Raw genomic sequence first — 21,114 nt, 5'->3', positions numbered from 1 at the left:
CAGGAGCTGCAGGAAGCTCGGTATACCTAACGCAGAGCATTCAAAGAGGCTGGAGAAGAGAGGACTAGCTATTGAAAAGCCTCCTGAGACATGTTAAGCAGTTCAGATCTCATCCTTTTGGCTCTAGGAATCATTGTCAAGGCTCAAGTGAGGAAGCAACACATTGGAAAGACTTGCGTTAAGATCATGTTGGTAACTAATGGGGAGATGGAGTCAGAAAGGATGCAATGAGTCTGGAGGCGGGGACTGCGGAGTCTGGGAGAGGATGAGGCCCGAACAATGCCTATGCAGTAAAGACAAACAAGAAGAGATGGCTTTGGGAATGTTGAGGATAGGAACGCAGGTGGCAGGGGTGGTGTGTATGTTTGGGGTGGGTATGCGTGCAGAGGAGGCAATGTTTTTCTTTCTAGTTCCTTTTTCAGCTCTAGAAATCTTGGCACTTATTCCCATAAAAACTCTTAAAATGTGGGTAACTATGCTAGGAAATATATATATATATATACACACACACATATATATAACTCTTCTTTCCTCTGCCTCTGACATTGTATTGGGGGAGTGATTTTTCTCCCCAGTAGCATTTAGTACCTTATAGTGTTGTATGAACATCACTTTTATCTAATTCCAAGACATTTCATTAACCCAAAATAAAATTCCACAAACTAGTTATGTCCAATTCCCTCCTCTCCCCAGTCCCTGGTAACCATCAATCTGCTTTCTGTTTCTATGGCTTTATCTACGAGGAAGTGATTCTGACCTCCTCCTGGGTCAAGAGTAAACTGTTCTGTGATCCCAGAGTGGAAGATGATTTAATTTACCCAAGCACTGTGGGCAATGTAGCCCCTTCCTTCAAGAGCAAGAGTACACACAAACAAGGGAACTCTAAGCTGTAAGAACCCCATTCACTGTGATGAGGAGTTAAGAAAAAACAAACCAGAAAAAGAAAAAGAGGGGTGGGGGGGGGTGAAGAGTGGCTGAGAAAATGAATGAACATGTGAAATCTGACACATTCTAGCTGGATGTAGAGACCATATGCTGATGGGAGTTTTCCATAGGGCAAACGGAATCTGCTTTCCAAGTCCTATAATTTCTAGGGCTATCTTTGCCCAAGAGTTGGCATATTCAAAGAGGAAGGTGCTTTCAGTGTGTTACTGCCAGCATTCACACTCCGGAAATGTCAGCCTCCCATGAGCACACACAGTTCAGCCCTGCTGGGGTGCTGCCTGCCTAGAGGTTACCAAGAACCAAATACACCAGAAATGAGAAGTCGGGTAGGTAGCCAGGTTCCTACTTTCCTTGCTAGGAATGGCTGAACCAGCAAATTTTGAGGACCATTTTGTTAATTTTGTCAAGGGCAGATTATGGCAACAAAATTACCCTTTAACTGTTCCTGGAGTCCTTGATGTAAGTGAACTCCTTGAAAACAGGAATCCCATCCTTATATAACACATTGAGCTAAAATGCTGGCAAAGGGTAGATAAACTATAAAAGCAAAATAATTTTAGAATCTTAGAACCACAAGAAAACAGGGTCATCTCTTCTGGTATTTCTTAAGGTGTTGTCCTCAAACCATCTGTTTCAGAATCACCTGGGAGCTTCCAGAAATAGCAGATTCCTGGGGCCATCCAAGACCTACTGAGAGTGTTGCTTGGGACCTGCATTTTAGCAAACACTACAGTTATTTGTTACGCAGACTACAGTTAAGAAATCCATTAGCGGACATTCTGTGGAGATGAACGATGGGTTCAAATCCTAGATCTGCCATTGCATGAGTGTGTGTCTTAGACAATCTGTCATCATTTTTTTTTTTGAGATGGAGTCTTGCTCTGTCTCCCAGGATGAAGTGCAGTAGCGTGATCTCGGCTCACTACAACCTCCACCTCCCAGGTTCAAGCGATTCTTCTGCCTCAGCCTCCAGAGTAGCTGGCATTACAGGCATGCACCAACAGTCCCGACTAATTTTTGTATTTTTAATGGAAACAGGGTTTCACCATGTTGGTCAGGCTGGTCTCGAACGCCTGACCTCATGATCCGCCCACCCTGGCCTCCCAAAGTGCTGGGATTACAGGTGTGAGCCACCGTGCCCGGCTGACAATCTGTAATCTTTTTAAGATCGGCTTTCTTGTCTGTACACTGGGCATGTTGCCTTCCTCGAATCACACTTATCTTCTCTCTTTAGTACCCAGATTGAACTTTTAATAACCTTCCGTCTTAGCATTAGGCCATAGGCTTTGAGATGTGATACTTTAAATGCTGTGTCATATTTCCCCTTCTAGACTGAGCTACTCAAAAGGGCATGGATTGGGTTGAGTCATCTCTGTGTTCAGAGCCCAGCAATTGTAGCTCTCAATAGAGTTGGTCCATCCAGCGTGTGAGCATAAAGACCATGGCTGTTGCTTTTTTGGCATGCATTCCCATGTGCTTTGGCCTTGGGATTTCCTTTTAGCTTTCTGGTCTACCATACTGGATTAAGGAAGGAATCACTTTCTTTGGAGGAGAAAGCCTTGGGACCTGGCTCACCCTCAGGTCCTAAGTACAGTGAGTGGTATCTAAAGAAAACCCATCTTTGGCAGCCTTGTGTTTTGATTAGATGGAATTACCCAATTGCAATAATTATTTTTTGACCTCAAAAAAGGGCTTTTAGTGGCTTTTTGCACTGGGAGTATGTGAGCACTTCTGTTGAGTGACTTCCTAGTATATCTGAGAGGGAAAATGATGAGGTGGAAAAGAGTGTGACATTGGGAGTCAGACAAAATATAGTCTACAAATCTCTATTGCGGTGTGACCCAAGTTGTCACACTTGTCTTGAATTTATACAAGATAAAAAGGTTTTACACTTGCAGTTGATGTGTCTGCCTTGTATTTGTGTGCAAATGTTATTTTTAAAATCCACCAGGGCCGGGCGCGGTGGCTCACGCCTGTAATCCCAGCACTTTGGGAGGCCAAGGTGGGTGGATCAACTGAAGTCGGGAGTTCAAGACCAGCCTGACCAACATGGAGAAACCCCGTCTCTATTTTAAAAAAGTAAAAAAATAATGAAAGAAAAATAATAAAATTTTAAAAAAAGAAAATGAAAAAATAAAAACCCACCTACCCATGATTTCTGTAAGGCTTACAGAGAATATATGTAAAAACACTTTGTAGCTATGAAGGACTACTCATTCATTCATTTATTTATTTTGAGCAGAGTCTCGCACTATCGCTCAGGCTGGAGTGCAGTGCATGATCTCCAGTCACTGCAATCTCCACCTCCTGGATTCAAGCATTCTAGTGCCTCAGCCTCCGAGTAGCTGGGATTACAGGCATGTGCCACTGCACCTGGTCAATTTTTGTATTTTTTTTAGTAGAGATGGGATTTTGGTCTGCCTGGTCTTGAACTCCTGACCTCAAGAGATCCGCCCACCTCGGCCTCCTAAAGCGCTGGGATTACAGGCATAAGCCACCACATATCCAGTCTTATGAAGAACTATTCAAATCCTACCTCGGTTATCACAATTAAGGATCATCACTGCTATTGAGGAATGTGAAAGAAATTAGTCCCACAAAATGAACAAAGAAGGTTTAGAGGAGCAATGAAAGTTGACAGCAATTTTGTGGAGCATGCTGCTGTGTGCCTGTGGTCCCAGCTAGTCAGGAAGCTGAGGTGGGAGGATGGCTTGTGCCCAAGAATTTGAGGCCAGCCTGGGCAATATAGCAAGACCCACCCGCTCACACCCCCTCTTTCTTTAAAGAAAGTTGTGGGCAATTCTGATGGAGAACAGGAATCTGTGCCAAGAAACCTTCCAGAAAAATATTCATAGGCTATTAGGGAGCCTATGACTATTTTAAGGAGGACCCAGGGGACTGACAGCTTTGTCTATGGGGTGCTAGATCCAGTAGGAGCTGGAGCTTAGGAACGTGGTACCCAAGGATAACCGAGGCTTGACAAAGGCAGGGGGTCCCATTCCCAGAAAGCATCCAATTTCGAAGCTGCAAGGGAGGAGGAGGCTACTACTATTCATTGAGGTCACTTCTGCCTATTATCCCACAAGTTCCATTCTGCATTGTTAGGGTCACAAAACATATCAAGTTCTCAGCCATCTCCATGTCTTTGTGTCATTCCTTCTCCATGGAATTCCCTTTTTTATCTTTTGTATCTATAGCAAATGGCCACTCATTTTAAAAGAATTACCTACTCTAAAAATTCGTTCTAGTCTTCCAATACCCTCAAGAAGAATTAATCACCCCTTCTCTTGTAACCCCACTGTCCTCAGTAGGGTATCCCATCCCAAGAGCCATGCCTTTCTATCATACTTGTCTGTTTACATGCCTGTTCCTACTAGATCATTCTCAAGCCATTAGCAAGTCGCAAAATCAGCTAACTGTGTGGTCACCACCAGCATTTTTGAAGGTTAATAGAAAATATTAGAATGTCTCACACAGTAAAAGCAAGCCTTATTTTATGAAATATTTGTTTTAGTTATATATGAGTACCTCTATTGGGTTATGATATAAAATATATTTCTTATTACAGATGGTGGTCAAGTCTTGGAAAGCTACTGCACTATATAAGCTCTTTAAGGACCAACTCCTTTTAGCGCTGAGTCTTTAAAGAAAGTACAGTACTTAATGCACAGATCACAATCAATATGTTGTATGTGCCAAGCATAATGCATCTTTAATTCACTGAATCCTCAATCCAAAAATCAGGTGGGGATTAATCATCCCCGCCTCACGGGATTGGAAAAGGCCTCCCTAGCAAGTGGCAGGAATAAAACTTCCCTCTCTGAGCCTCTGCTTCGTCAGCCCATCCATCTTACCAGGGGAGTAAGAAAGGAAGTTCTTAAAGTACAGTTGATCCTTGAATAACATGGGCTTAAACTGCACTTATACACAAATTTTCTTCTGCCTCTGCCAATCCTGAGACAGCAAGACCAACCCCTCCTCAACATGGAAACAAGCAGGATGAAGGCTTTTATGGTGATCACTTTCACCTAATGCACAGTAAATACATTTCCTTTTCCTTATAATTTTCTTGATAAATTTTCTTTTCCCTAGCTTACTTTATTGTAAGAATACTGCATAGGATACGTAAAACATACAAAATACGTGTTAATTGACTATTTATGTTATCAGTAAGACTTCTAGTCAACAGTAGGCTGTTAGTAGTTTTAAGTTTTGAGGTGAGGGAGTCCAAAGTTACATTTGGACTTTTTATTGTGCTGGGGGTCGGACCCTCTAGTACCCAAGTTGTTCAAGGTCAACTGTACTTTGGACAGTGGTAGAGTACTACAAAGATACTGTCATTATCTGTTGGCGGCCGAAGTTTATTTATTTGCTTCCTTCTCTCTCCCACATCCACGTTTCTGCCTGCGTAAGAGCAGGGGCCAGCAGTGGCAAGGTCACATTACCCTCAGGGTCTACTGGGCAAAGAGCTAGGCTTTTGCAGGGCCAGAAGAGGTCTGGAAGCTCATTGCATCTATTCCCCTGTGCCCAGGCTGCACTGGCATAAATCAGAAGGGAACAGATGGGACTCTCTCCTGTTAGGGAAGGAAGAAATCTTGCAAATTCATGACCAAGCATGCTTGGAATTTACTGTTTAGCCCTTTAGATGGAATCTATAAACTGGGGACTTGGTTCCTACTCTGCTACTGTCTGTCCTTGGGCGTGTCCTGCCCTTTCCCTGCCCTGCAGTTTCCTTTTGCATGGGAAGTCATTGGTGAACTCTTCTTCACACTGGCATTCTTGCTGGTATCTTTTCCCAAGGTCACTTCACCAGGGCAGAGACAAAGAATGCCCTCGCCCTTCCCTCCATCTGGAGGAAGATAGCAGCATAGAGCGAGCGGAGCCACACCCCCGGGAAGAGGAAAACCAGGAAAGGCTCTGCTGTGTATTTATGAAATTCATGAGCAGCTGCTTCCTCTGCTGAACCCACAGCAATGGCAGCCGGGCCCTCCCCTGACCCCTCCCAGGGGCCTCTAATTTGCCATCTGTTAGAGGGTCAGGGAGGAGGTGACCAGATATGCAAGTTGTCACCAGACAGGAAATGAACCGGTGTCTGTTCCTTCATCCTAGTACCTGGGTGAGTTCAACCGCAGAGTTCACATCTCTGGTAGGGGTGACTTAGTGAGTGTGTAGGCGGGAAGGGGCTGGGGAGAGTTAATATGAGCCTGTGTTTTTTTATTTGCCTGTTTGTGTGTCCGTGGTTCTGAGCTCTGGCGAGACAGACAGAATGGATGTCTGCGTATCTGGGTGCGACTGGGTCTGCCCATGCACCTCGTGGCCTATCTCGGCTGTGGCTGTCTCCTTTGTCCTGTGTACCTCTGTCCAGATCTCTGAAGGTGTGCAGGCAGGCCTATGTGACCCTAAGTGCTTGTGTCTTTGTGTTGAGTCCATGACACTGTAGGTTTTCTGGCTGTGCTGGTTTCCATTGTCTTCCCTTTCTGGAAAGCATTCAATTAGTAAGCAATGGAGGAGGAAACCAGACTTACTTCCATTTGGCATGTGATTTTCGTCTAGACAAGTCTGTCTGCTGTGACAGGATCTACCCTCAATAGACCTAGGTAAGAGTGCTTGGCTGTCATGCCTGTTGCCCAAGGCTCTGCAGTAATGAAACCAACATTCTAGGGTAATGTGCTATATACCTCAGTCAGTTACTACAAAGTCAGCTGTGCCATAGAATGTCTGTGCAAAGAGATCATGGAGCTACAAGGCCTCTAGATTCAACTCACAGGTGAGGAGACTAGGCCCAGAAGGGAAGTGTCTGGCCTGAAGCCACAAGCTCATTCAGCATTCACCATTTACCCAACGCTGATCAAGCACCTATTGCGTCAGCCACTGTACCAGGCACTGAGGATAAATAATCAGAAGATTAAGCCATGGATTCTGCTACTATGGCACCCACAGTCTAGCTGAGGAGACAGACAGATGAGCAGGCAGTGAATAGATCAGGCCTAAAGCCAGGGCAGGAAGAAAGTACAAAGGGCCATGGGGGACTGGAAGGAAGTGAGACAATAGTGTCTTCACGGACCGGGGAAGTTGTGGGAAGCTGAACAATGTCCCCCAAAGATGCCCACATCCTAAGTCCTAGAAGCAATTAATGATGCTACATGACAAAATGAGATTAAGATCCTGAGATGGAGAGATCATCCAGGGTTATCAAGGTGGTCTCAGCATCCTTAAAAGAAGGAGGCGAGAGGACCAAAGTCAAGAAGAAGACGTGAAAATGGATGCAGAGGCCAGAGAAAGAGTGTGTGTGTGTGTGTGTGTGTGTGTGTGTGTGTGTATCTGTGTGTGAGTGTGAAAGGGAGAGAGAGAGAGAAGTGAAGATTCTATGCTGCTGGTTTTGACAGTGGAAAACAGGGCTATGAGCCAAAGAACTCAGGTAGCTCCAGAAAGCTAGAAAAAGCAAGGAAGCAAATCTCCCCTTAGATCCTCTAAATGGAACACAGCCCTGCCAACACCTTGTTTTTAGCTCAGTGAGACCCATTTCCAACTTCCAACTTCCAGAACTGTAATAAAATAAATTTGTATTAAGCCACTAAATTTGCAGTAATTTGTTACAGCAGCCAGAGGCAACTAATACAGAAGGTTTCCAGAGGTGAAACTGGAACTGTGTTCCATCAAAGGGGACAGCTATCTAATATAGAAACTCAAGTGCTGGAAAATATTGAAATGTTTGACATGCCAGGAGGTGATGGGGATGGAGAGACGAGAGGAGGCCTGCCGAAGCCTGGGTCTTGGAGTGCCAGCTCCGTGTCAGGCTGTCTGGGGTCAACTCCAGCTCTGCTACCTTCTGAGTGCCTGGGCTCTCGGTACAGGTATTGATCGTCTTACGACCTATGCAACTTATGACCATTCGACTTTACGACCACAATCGCTAGCCACGACTGCTCCGCGTCTGGCAGTGCAAACGTTGCCCAGCTGGGCATACGACAGTGCGGACCAGCTTCCGGCAGCACTACCATCTCCACGTGCATATAGCCTACTCAACTTATGACCAAATCGTGTTACGACCGGTCTGTCGGAACCAATCGTGGTCGTAAGTCGAGCACTAGCTGCAAATGTTAGCCACGATTACAGTCAGTTAACAGGGAGTCCACAGAGGCTTGGCTCAGGAGGTTATCTGGCAGAGTGGAAGAGCGGATTCTGCGTTTTCTTTGCAGATCATGACATGTCTTTTGTGCCATACCTGCTGCTCCTTTCTCCATCCTCCTAACCTCAGGTGATGTCACTGTTTCAAAAACCATTCAATACAGCCGTAGTCCTGAGTTAGAAAAGAACTTGGTCCTTCCTGGGATTCACTGGGACAGCAGCCCTGGTTCATGGGGAAAAGTTCTGTAATGTGGCACAAGCAGAGCAGAGGCCACAGACTCCTGCCGAGCACGTAACAGCTACATTGCACAAGCCTAATAAAGCTGCAAAACCCATGAGGCAGCTGCCCATCATCCTCCTCACAGTCCCCTCTCCCGGGCACCTGGCGTCTTCATCACATGGTCTCTGGTTCCCCACACCTCTTCACAGATCTACCCATCTCTGCTCAATCCAGGATCCCGAGCTTTGCTTCAGTCTCCCTCACAGTCAAACCCAGGACAGCAGAATCCTGGGAGCTTACGACTAGAAAAGACACTACCTTCTTTTCTCCCGGCTGAGCATTCCCAAACATTTATGCTGAATGGTCACAGCTTCCAGACACTTCCCTGCCCTGGCCTCTCAGATAGCTTCAGTGAAATGAATCTCTCAGTGCTGTGATTCCAAGCCAATCTGGACCATCAGGTCCCACTGAACATGAGGCTGGGTGCTAGGCATTTGGAGAAAAATGATAAGTAAGACTGAGTCTCTGTTCTTGCACGTTCACAGGTGAGTGGGCAAAAGGCAGGGAAAGATATTTATTGCCCCTTTCCTAACCATCTTTACATTGTCAAACAGGCTTTCAAACTCAAAGCAATAACTGTATCCACCCAAAGGGTTAGGAAGGACCCTGTGACACGATCAAATGACAATCTTTAAGCAGCTAAGTATGCAGCTTCAGGTTCAAGTTAACTGCAGGGCCTTCAGCATCAGGAACTCCCCCTCCTTGCAGAGTGCAGAGGCAGAGCTGTGGGTCCATAAGAATCGTGGGGCAGCTGTCTATTAGCTCTTTGACCCTGGATGACTTTAGTTACCTCTGTAAAACGGCTGTAGCACAATGGCTTAATGTGGCCAAAAGAAGACAACGGGTAAAGTATCAGAACAGTACTAGCACAGAGTAGGTGCTTTGTAAATGCTAGGATCAAATTCCTATACTGTGCTACAGTCAGTGAGAGCCAAACAGGGCATGAGTCAGAAACCTCATTTTACTTCTTGAAAATAAGCCACAGTCCTCCCGAACACTGTCTAATTGCTCATGGCCCGTGTTTTAGGATATAAAAGAGAAGCGGGCTAGTAAGGATATCCTCACCTTTTAATTTTTTCAACTTGGGATGCAGGGGACTCTAATTAGGGCAGTGGCGCCAAGAAGGAACCACACAGCAGACCCCCGCAGGCTGCCCTACTGCTGAGAGCAAAGCTCAGCCGGGCACGGTCAGCAAAGGGTTACCTTCAGTGCAAATACCCATCCCCCACTGTCACTTTGCATTAAAGGCCCAGGCACCAGAGAACAAGTGAGTCCGTGACAGCTGCTCTCATTATCGGTTAGCTCCCCCAGTTTCTCTCCCTTCTGGTATTTACATTTTTTTTTTTTTTTTTTTTTTTTTTTTTTTTTTGAGATGGAGTCTTACTTTGTTGCCAGGCTGGAGTGCAGTGGTGCAATCTTGGCTCACTGCACCCTCTGCTTCCCCGGCTCAAGTGGTTCTCCTGCCTCAGCTTCCCAAGTAGCTAGGGCTACAAGCGTGCACAACCATGCCCAGCGAATTTTTGTAGTTTTTAGTAGAGACGGAGTTTCACCATATTGGCCAGGCTAGGCTTGCCTTAAACTCCTGACCTTGTGATCTACCTGCCTCGGCCTCCCAAAGTGCTGGGATCAGACACGAGCCACCACGCCCTGGCCTTTACTTTTAAAAAGAAAGAAGAAAAAGAAAGCAAGGAAGAAAGCCTTAAAACAGCCTGTCCAGTAGGCTGGGATTCCCATGTCAAAGGCCGGCAGGCAGTTCACACGCTGCGTTCTTCATAGTGCTCGCTCTGAATGCTGCAACTGCTTCTCCCTCTTCTTAACCCTTGCACATGGAGCCAGGTGCTTCCCTGCCTGTGGAAGCCCCCTGCACATGTCACTATGACAGCCCCCATAGCACTGAGCTCCTGTGCTTGGGCCTGGCTGTGAAATGAGCTAGAATGGGATTTCCTTGGGAGGGCTGAGCCTTATTCATCCCTACACCTTCAAGATAATACTCTCTACAGTGTTCTTAAGAAAGGTTAGATCAACTCATTGATTCTGGTTGTTTGCTTGCTAAGCACATATTTACTTAGTCTGAGCTGGGATCTCGGAGAGACTTTGGTAAGACAGGAAGAGTAACATAATATTATATTACATACATATGGTCCCCTGCCCCCAAGAACTTGCAGTGTAAAGGAAGACACCCACGGACAATTTCAATCTAGAGTGTTAAGTGCTATTACAGAGGAGTGGGGGAGAGGCTGCATAGGTAGACAGGAGCCTGCAGCCAGCCTTAGAAACCAGGAAAGAATAAGAAGCTGGTTTAGATCTCTCCATTGTTCATAATCCTTACTGTGAGTGAGCAAGGATAATACTAACAATAATACACCTTACAAGTGTGGTGCTTACATATCCAGCCATTATTATATTCTGGGATTCCTGCTGGACTAGGGTGAGGTCCCCTCAGTAGGGCCCAGGAAGGCTCAATATCAAAGTAGGTGCTCAGTCATGTTTGCTGAACAAGCCCCTCAAAACACTTAGCAGGCAGGAAAAGCAGCACCTACAGATGGAGGCTCAGAGAAGTGGAATGACTTATCCTACCTTCCCTTGGATTCAGAGATGAAGTATGTGAAAAGGTAATCCATTCATTTGGGGCGAATCAGTATGTGGTCCATCCCAAGTTGTCCCTAGGAAGTCTGTGACTTGATATACAAAGCTCTGAGGCTGGGGGAGGGCTTAGCCTTCAGAAAACCTCCTCTTCTCCAAGCAACAATGACTTTACGGTCTGTCTGAGTCACCCAAAATGTCACAGAGGGAAGGGGAGGCATTTTGCAAGAAGCTGAGAAGTCCCACTGCCTATTGAGTGTCCACCAAAGCAGCATGTGAGTATTCAAGTCAGGAGACTTAGATCTTGCTACTGGGTCAACAGACTTAGCATGACACTAAGCATGACCTGCTGACACATGACCTTGGGTAAGTTTCTTCTCTAAATGTCCTCAGCTATAACATGAGCAAGCTGGACAATACCTCAGCTGTCTTCCAACTGCAACATTCTATGAGCCCAAACCCTCTGTATTTATAGAGAAGATTTACAGACTCTATTGGATCAAGATTTACAGGCTGCGAAGAAGCAGGAATTATTCTCATTTTACTGAAGGAGTCCAAAGCTGGGTTTCTCTTCAGACACCAAGCAGAGAACAGGAACGAGGGCTCTCTAGCTTTAGTCACTGAGCTGGAAACATTTAACAAGCAACAGTCCAGGGCTCCACTTGCATACTGAGGACAAGACGCTACTTACTATGCAGCAAGCCACCAGGGCTCCTTGTGCAAATCCTGCCAGCACATCACTGGGATGGTGCTTGTGGTCTGATACACGGGACAGTCCTGTGTAGAAGGCCATCATGATCAAAGTGAACTGCAGGAGGGGCCGGAGCAGGCGGGCTCCTCGCCAAGTGAAGCGGGCCTGTAGGTATAGCTGGAGAAAGGAGACAAAAGGAACAGACTTGAAGTGACTCCCCATTCACATGCATTATAACCTCAGGGAACACACACTACATTTCTATGAACTGGAACCATCTGGATCTTGGGTGACATGTTGTAGATAGAACAATTTGGACATGATCTCAAGCTAGTTATTTAAATGCTGAGCCTGGCTAGGCACGGTGGCTCATGCCTGTAATCCCAGCACTTTGGGAGGCCGAGAAGGGCAGATCACCTGAGGTCAGGAGTTTGAGGCCAGCCTGGCCAACATAGTGAAACCCCATCTCTACTAAAAATACAAAAATTATCTGGGTGTAGTAGTGTATGCCTGTAATCTCAGCTAATCGGGAGGCGGAGGCAGGAGCATCACTTGAACCCAGGAGGTAGAGGTTGCAATGAGCCCAGACTATGCCACTGCACTTCAGTCTGGGCAACAGAGTGAGACTCTGCATAAATAAATAAATAAATAAATAAATAAATAAATAAATAATGTTAAGCCTTAGTTCCTGCACTAAAAAACAGGAAAAATAGAGTTTATCTAGGGAGATAAACTAGGGAAAGCTCAGCAAAATAATATACAGAAATGGCTTAGCACACTGCTACATATTAGGAACTTTATCTTCCTCTTGACTGAAACTAATCATTAAAGAACAGTAACAAGGGCTAGTAAAGGTTTCTTTCTTTTTTTTTTTACAATTGATGACAACTTAACACATTTGTGTATTTCCCTGGGGATTATGGCTATGTAATCCCTACACTACCTGGTCTCGGCATGGAAATGAAATATGCAATGATAAGGGGAAGTTATTACATCCCCAGTGAGATGCTTCTGCTTCAGAAGAAAGCAACTCTATCAAAGGACATGTTTCTAAGTCACCACTTAGAACTATGGATATTGCATTAGAATATAAGGAAACACATAAACCAACAAGACAATGCCAGGGAACTTTCAAATAGAGGTTGACAGACACTAGACAGGGTGGAGCAGAAGAGTAACCTGAACAAAAATGGAAGAGTAAAAAAAAAAAAACCACCTCTAGCTGAAGCAAAGTAGTTGAAATGACGTCAACTGGGTATTGTCCCGTCAGTTATCTTGCTGCAGTTTCCGTTCTAACCTCTGGGCACAACCTATTTCCAGGTTCCTGTGGGAACTTGGGAAATGAGGGGGAAGAGGCAAATGGACAAGAGGAACTTCCGACTACAAATCAAAGCAGGAGAAGGGGAGAAAGGGCAGGGGAGGATGCTGATGGACTAAAGATAGACCTGTGGCAGTGCTGAAGACATGAGTTTGTCCTTCCTGGGACAAATGGACGCCTCCCCTTGCTGGTGAGGAAAGAGAAAGCCAGTGGCCCGTCCTGAGGAGACAGAACAGTGGAAGATCCCAGAATCACATCCTCAACTATGTGGAAAACGATTTCAAATAAGCAGGCATGGAAGACAGCAGACAACTTTATAATCATTTTGAAATTATACAACTGTATTGTTGGAAAAATGTAAGAGGAAAAAATAAGAATACTGACAAAAGATTGCACTGAGGTTGTTGCCTGCTAAGCAAGTGATTAAAAAACAATGGTTTTCTCATTATAAATGATTATCAGTTAAAAATGCAAAAGAAGATCTCAGAGCCTTTATGGAATAAAGGAGGGAAAGGACAATTTGAAGAGACAGAAAGCAAGAACTTTACTTAGAAGAATATTCAACTTTTAAATTCAGAAGCTGATATGTAAATATTATTAGATTGCCATAGATCTAATAATAATCCTAAAAAGATCTGGAGAATTAAATTTTTTAAAAAAAGAAAGAAGCTAGACACTATGAAAAGTGCTAAAGACAAAGAAAAATGAGAAGTTATAAATCCTGACATATAGAGCAGACATCAGGGAATACAAGAAAACAAATAAGTGTACCCACATGTTTTATAGGAGCTATGAAAGAAGTTAGGGGCCAGGATCAATTATAATTCGAAGGAGACTTGACCTAAATCCTAGAGGTAAATGAGGATTTGCTGAGATTTAAGAGGACAGGAGTGAGGATATATAGTCTAGGCAGAGGGGTGGCTCAGAGGCCTGCCATAGAAGTTCCCCAAAAACTTGAAATAGTTCAGTATAGCTGGAGAAGAGGGTGTTGGGGAAGTGGGGTGTGCACTGATGAGAAATAGGGCTACAGGGACAAGGAGGGCCTCGTTCACAGAGGGCTTTCGGTCAAACGAAGCAACCCAGACTCTACTCAGCAGGCCGGTCTTTCCCAAACCATATTCCACTGAATATTAAGGGCTTCTTCAAAAAAGGCAGATGAATGTTCTATACTAAATCCTTATTTTTGTCACTTATCAGGCTTATAGGATTACTAAAGCCTCTGAGAAGTCCTGCAGGAAAGAATACTTATTTGACCTTTAATCGCTGTTTTCAGAAAACGCCTACCTATTTGAATCACAATTGGAAAATATTACTGTAAGCAATGGTGAAAATTAAATTATTTCATGCAAAGCACTGAGTGCCACACTCTTGGTGCTTTTGAAGAGCTCTAGGCAAGACTGGGTCACTATAGGCAATACCGAAGTTAGTGAATCAGAGGTATAGGCCAAAGACTTCTCCCTTAATGACCTAACAGTGGACTGTATAATCGTGAATGAAAAGATGCTTCCTTTTAGAAATGGAGATGAGGAAGGTGTTGATCTAGCTCTAACTCAACACAAGTCTTCAGGACAATGGCAAATTCAAGGAACAAGGAATCGTCCACTTGTAGTGTGCTCAGTGTGTTTGACCTTCCTTCAGCTATTCTTGTCAGTGGACAAGGGTGGGGCGCATAATAGGACACAGATTTTATTATTTTATTTTATTTTTTGAGACAGAGTCTTACTCTGTTGCCCAGGCTGGTGTGCAATGGTACGATCTCGGCTCACTGTAACCTCTGCCACCTGAGTTCAAGTGAATCTCCTGCCTCAGCCTCCTGAGTAGCTGGGATTATAGGCACCTGCCACCACACCTAGCTAATTTTTGTTGTTTTAGTAGAGACAAGGTTTCACCACTTGGCCAGGCTGGTCTTGAACTGCTGACCTCATGATCCACCTGCCTCGGCTTGTGCTGGGATTACAGGCAGGAGCCATCATGCCCGGCCAGAACACAGATTTTAATCAGGAAAACTCCCTGAGCCTCCATTTTCTCACATATAAACTAAGTGTAGCAACCACTCTTTTAGAGGCTGTGGTCCAGTTTGGTTGATAACGTAGAGGATGGCATGAAATGCTACTCAATAAATAGGTGATTTTATTGTTTAACCATATTTCTTAATTTGGAGCGGCAAGATTATCTAACTTCCCTTGCTGAAAAATCTGTAGGCCCTCAGAAAATGCTTGTTACAAGTCCTCCAACCATTCCCCCTGACCCTGCATGCAGGCTGAGGTCACAGGCCTTGGAAACCAAGGGTGGGGCAGAGGAAGGGCGTGTTTCCCAACCGGACAAGGCCCACATCTCGCCTTCCACTGATTCAGATACTTAAGGTTGGAGCTTAAGACAAGAAGAGAGGAAAAGACCAGTCATCACAATAGCTCCAGAAAGGAAGGGAGTGCTTATGAATGAGAAAGGACTAGGGGCCAAGGGAAAAAAAATGCCTTTGGGAAGCAGTCAGACATGGAATCACAGTAAGCAGACGGGAGCGTGCTCCCCGATAACTATCAGTAACTAACACAGTTATGGAGGAATGCCTTGAGGTCAGGACTGATCCCGGTGTCTGCAGCTGGGGTTTTTGGGGAAATCAGTGCAACAGTAGAGTGCATTTTGGGGTGCAATAGCTCTGATTTCAATCCTGGCTCTGTCACTTACTAAGTATGTGGTCAGTTGACTTCTATAAGCCTCAGTCTCCTCATCTGTAAAATAGGTAGAATAGTATATCCTTCTCTGGGTTGCCAGGATCAAAGGAGACAACATGGAAAGGAACCTGTCTGGCACAGGACGGGCACTGAGGACACTTTTCAGAAACCCAGGTTACCCTTTTGCCCTGGTGAATGATATTTACTCAATGTCATTCACCAGGGCAAAAGGGTAACCTGAATGACATTGAATAAATATCATTCACCAGGGCAAAAGGGTAACCTGGATCTCTGAAAATCATCCTGAAACATGGCAATTTCACCAAAACAACAAAGAGGAGTTGAGAATGAGATTGCACAACGACCTTTCATCCAGTGACTACATCTGATATGAGAAGTAAGCTGGTGGCAAGAGGCTTTGAGATTGCTGAAAGGATCCAATGACCTTCTCCATCCCACTCCAGTTTCACTGCTGCTAAATGGATTGGATTTTGCCAGGGTAGAGCCCAGTTCACATGAGCCACCCCAGGACAGAGGTTTGGGCCTCACTAGGATCAGTGAGTACCTTCTGGAGCTGGGGGACAAGTAACTAACTCTCAGAAAAGCTGTATACTTGTGTTTTGAATGTGGGGGGTGATGGAAGTGTGCGCAGGTGAATTAGAGGAGCCTGAAGTTCCAAATGTCCCCTGGAGGCTGTCTCCATTCCTTCCCACTCCACAGGAGACAGGTAAAATTTATTGAAGAAAGGAAGTCAAACCCTGCTGATAGACGATGCCATCCCCCTATTCTGGACCAAAACATACTTTCCCAGATCAGAATGCCTATGGGGCTTTAATGAGGTCCTAGGTGCCCTGAAAGGGTAAGTAGAGCTGGACAAAACCTGAAAGCCTAAGTCAGCTTGACCTCCTCTAGTCTATTGCTGACATTCTGTGTTCACTTCCCCATCTGCGTGAAGGCCTCTGGGCTAGAGAATCAGCCCTCTGAAACTACTTCCCAAGCACCAATATGACACTGCAGAAAATGATTTGCAGCCAGAGCAACTAGATTGGAATCTTCTCTCTGCTACATACAAGCTGTATGGGCCTGGATAAGTCACCCTGCTTCTGTGAATTTCTTTTTTCTCATATATAGCATAAGAAGATTTGTTTAATTTTTAAAATGTTAGAAGCATCTATTTAAGAGTCTGTGAAAGACACAGAATTTAAAAAGTCCATTCACTAAAACAGCACATAATCTTAAAGACCTTTTCTTGTACTAAGATTTTGCTTTCAGTTGCTAAAAAAAAAACAAACTGCTGATTGTGGATATGATAAAAAGAAAGGTGTATGTCTGTTTTCCATATCCCTAAATTATGGATGTAAGCCCTGGCATGTAGAACTCACTCTATCAGTGGAGTTCTCTTCTCCTTCCTTGTCCTAGCTTCAGAACCAGGGTCTTGTGGAATTCCAACAAAACCTCCTTAGAAAGGACCGACTTAATTTGAGGCGGCTCCTCTGGTCTGAACCAGCAGAGTCAGATGAGTGGGTGAGTCACACTGTCGTTCCTGCTAAGTCATTTGTGTTTCATTACATGATTTGCATACTGGTGGAACAGGTCTGTGCTGTCCTCTCACTTCATTTCCATTGCTCTTGGGACAGCTCTGCTAAGAGTGAAAGGGAGGCTTTTGTCCTTCTTTAGGTCCCTGCCTACCCTCTTCCTGGAAGCCAGTCCAGACCACTGACACCCAGTGAGAAGCTTTCTCCCTTCTCTAATCTCCTCTATGGCTCTCACTGGGCTCTGGTTCATGTGCCTGGTGGGTGGCTTGCAAACATAGCCTAGAACTAGAATTTCTTTCTGGAATATTCTTTCCTTTCAGGACAAAATATTTTTCTATTGACTTTTCTCCTCCTTTAGAAGAAAATCAAATCTTGTCTTCTGTCACTATCAGAGGCAGGAAAGAAAACTACCATCTTGTTGAGCACTGTTCCAGAGCCTGGGCCAGGTGCTTTAAGTTACATTACCTCCAATTTTCACAATAATCATGTTAGGTGGATACCACTGGGTCCATTCTACAGATGCAGAAATCAAGGCTAAAAGAGGCCATGGTACTTGCTGAAGGTAACTGACAGATATGTACACTGAGTATATTTGCCTCTTTCTGAGTCTGTGCTCTAATCACAGAACCTCCTGGCTTCCGTAGGAAATCACTGCCTCACCCAAAGTCTTTGTCTTTTTATATTGGACCTCTGTCTTTCGAGAAAAGCAGCAGTTTGAGGGCACTACACCAAAGGACAACCTCCTGGGAATGTTTGGAACTTCAGGCTCCTCTAAGTCACCTGCACACACTTCCTCAACCCCCACATTCAAAACAGAAGTATACAGCTTTTCTGAGAGTTAGAGTGGAAGAATCTCTCACCTGATCTGAAGCTGGAGGGAGTCTAAGAGCTGATCAGTATACCTCGCAGCAGAGGTGAGAGCCGCTTCCATCCCCTCGTCCACCCCTAAGCAGAGAATGCAACCGACTGTTTCGCCACTATTTACTTCTCTGGCTTTCCACACACAATTATGAGCTCTTTTGGTGTCCCCAGGTGCTCACACAGGGTCTGTCACAGAACAGGTACTCAGAAACAGATGGATGTGTGGCAAGGTAAATGAATGTTATAGGGAGAAAAAGGAAAAACATCTGGTGCAGTGGTTTATTCCCTTTGGAAACAAGAATCTTGCTCCCACCAGGAGTTTCCACGGCCACTCCCAGGATCTGTGGGTACACCTCATGGGCATACCAGATCCCGGGTTCCAGGGCACCAAACATGCAGAATAAAACCTCAGTGACTAACAAGCACGGCCCAGAGAAAGGGCTGTCAGAGCGCAGCCACTTCCCCATTTCCTTGGCACCCAACAAACCCTCTGACACAGAAACAGTTCTCGTGGGACAGCACAGTAAGAATTAATAGAGAAAGAGTTCAGCCAAGACGTTCCCTATACTACACAGGCCCTCAGCAATGTATCAAGTCCATGATTAGGAGACAAGGAAATTTCTGATTGGAATGGAAAGAAGGATGGCCCAAGAGTGTCAGAAGAACTGAAATTCATTCATTCATTCATCAAATATTCATTGTACACTTACCAGGGGTCAGGCATTGTTTTGGGAAATAGGACATAGCAGTGAATCCAAGAGACCAAAAAAATCTCTTCCCCGAGAATTTACAATCTTTTTTTTAATAGAGATGGGGTCTCACTATATTGCCCAGGCTGATCCTGAACTCCTGGGCTCATGCGATCCTCCTGCCTCAGCCTCCCAAAGTGCTGGGATTACAGGCATGAACCATTGTACCCAGCCAGAATTTATAATTTAGTTAGAAGAAACAAACAAGCAAGTAAATATATAGTATGTCAGATGGTGAGAAGTAAGGCTGCAAAGGGGAACAGGGAGAACAGTATTAGAGGAGGGGTCTGTCATTTTAAACAGGGGAGTCAGGAAAGCCTTCTGGAAAGGGACCTAAAGAAGGTGGGGGGACAAGGTGCAGAATTCCGGGAGAGAGGGGAGAACAGCAGCTAAGGAAAGGCCTTAACACAAAGTGCTGCCTAATCCAACCTGCAAAATGAGGAGCTGCGACTGATGATCCCAAAGGTATTTTCAACTCTCAAGTGTACCCTCAGTTCCCTGGTTCCTACCAGCCATCCCAGCTGTACTGAACTGAATACCTGCAGTTCTCCAAATCACCATCCTCCTTTTCACCTTCACACATGTAGTTCTTTCAGTCTCCTCTTTCTTCATGTGACTACCTCTACTGCCACCCCCTGCTCCAGGTTAGCATAGGGGACACAATTCTGACAGTCCATAATATAACCTACACATCCCCTTGTCCCTGCTGGACAATGTACCAGACTATTCTGTACCAGCCAATGTACCAAAGCAGGACATCACCTACTGCTTCTTTGGACTACATTATGCAAGGATGTAACCATCTCCCCATTCCCACTCCTAGCATGGGGCTTGGCGCATAATAGTCCCACACTAAGTATATACCAAAAGCTGAATGTTGGATGCACAGGTGAGTTCCTTAAGGGCGGGGCCCAGGTCTTATTCACCTCAATATCCCCAAAAGGTAGCAGAGTGCCCAGCCCAACAGAGGAGACACCAGGGGTGCTACATGAATTGGCGTCTGCCCTCGTGTTGGCATTTTATCCAGTTACCATATCATCCTCAAACTTTGAGCAAGGAGGTTCAGGGTCAATCCAGATGTGGTCCTCTGGGGTTCAGGCCAGGGATCAGAGGTATAAAGCATAGTTTATGCTTATATACGCTGTGGGTTTGTGTTTTTTTAAATTAGAACTTGCATTAATCTCTAACAAGCCTTAACCTCACCCTTAAGCTTCTGTGCCCAGAGATAATTTGGTGTTTGAGGCATGGTTTTTCCAAGCTCATCATTTCGCAAAATTTATTCATTGACCTAACATGAAGTGCCCTTAAAGCTATGGAGGTTCTGGAAGTGGCTGCTGCTGAAAGGCTGGAGTGGAGATGCTGGTGCTTCCGGTCCGATATTCCCTGAACTTGATGGTAATGTGCCATAAGTTTGTCTCAATAGCTTCCCATCTTCCTTTTTAGCACTTAGGGAAGTTCAAACTTCTTTCAAATAGAGCCACAGTGATTGAGAGATAAATAGGCCATCTCATCCCATTCTTTCATCTGACAGATGGGGAAAGTGGAGTTCAGGGGGGAAAAGTGGCAATAACTCTGCAAAATAGACATGATCACCTCCACTTTACAGATGAGTACACTAAGCCTCTAAAGCTATGTAACCTGCTCATGGTTTAATAGCTAGTCATGGATACAGCCAGATTTGATTCCACATCTGCTTGATTCCAAACAAAAGCTGTCAATGCTAAACCAGGCTGGCTCAAATGTGATTCTCCCCAATACCCCAGGGAAGCCATGAATCACAAGCTGCATGAATAAAAAAACAGCATGGGGTGCACCGGGGAGGCCAGTCTATTTCCCCAACTCCAGCAATTCCTGAAGCCCAACATGAAAGCCCCAGGGGAGGGTCTAAGGGCCTCTTGGACTGACTGCAGAGTCTCCCACCTTCTCTGGTGGCCCGAAGTGGTGTCCTTTCAACTTCCTTTAGAAAGTTGTGCAAATCACCCGAGCACAGTGGCTCATGCCTGTAATCCCAACACTTTGGGAGGCCAAGGCAGGTGGATCATCTGAGGTCAGGAGTTTGAGGCCAGCCTGACCAACATGGTGAAACCCCATCTCTATTAAAAATAACAAAAATTTGGCTGGACGCGGTGGCTCATGCCTGTAATCCCAGCACTTTGGGAGGCTGAGGTGGGTGGATCACCTGAGGTCAGGAGTTCGAGACCAGCCTTGTTAACATGGTGAAACATCATCTCTATTAAAAATATTTTGGGAGGCCGAGGTGGGCGGATCATGAGGTCAAGAGATCGAGACCATCCTGACCAACATGGTGAAAGCCCATCTCTACTAAAAATACAAAAATTAGCTGGGTGTGGT

At 45.1% G+C, this 21,114-nt stretch overlaps 1 protein-coding gene across 1 annotated transcript in view; it reads right to left on the bottom strand.

Annotated features, from left to right (window-relative positions):
* Positions 1-21,114, bottom strand: part of PLPP3 (phospholipid phosphatase 3) — an 87,146-nt gene that overhangs the window by 6,379 nt on the left and 59,653 nt on the right. The window contains exon 5 of the mRNA XM_032296862.1: positions 11,628-11,804. Within this exon, the coding sequence (XP_032152753.1) occupies positions 11,628-11,804 (177 nt within the window). The remainder of the gene's footprint in view (positions 1-11,627; positions 11,805-21,114) is intronic.

Source organism: Sapajus apella, unplaced genomic scaffold (assembly GCF_009761245.1).
Source record: "Sapajus apella isolate SASKATOON/1434 unplaced genomic scaffold, GSC_monkey_1.0 scaffold36, whole genome shotgun sequence".
Taxonomy (NCBI): domain Eukaryota; kingdom Metazoa; phylum Chordata; class Mammalia; order Primates; family Cebidae; genus Sapajus; species Sapajus apella.
Note: the sequence above shows the minus strand (reverse complement) of the source record. Positions and strands in the feature narration are given on the sequence as shown.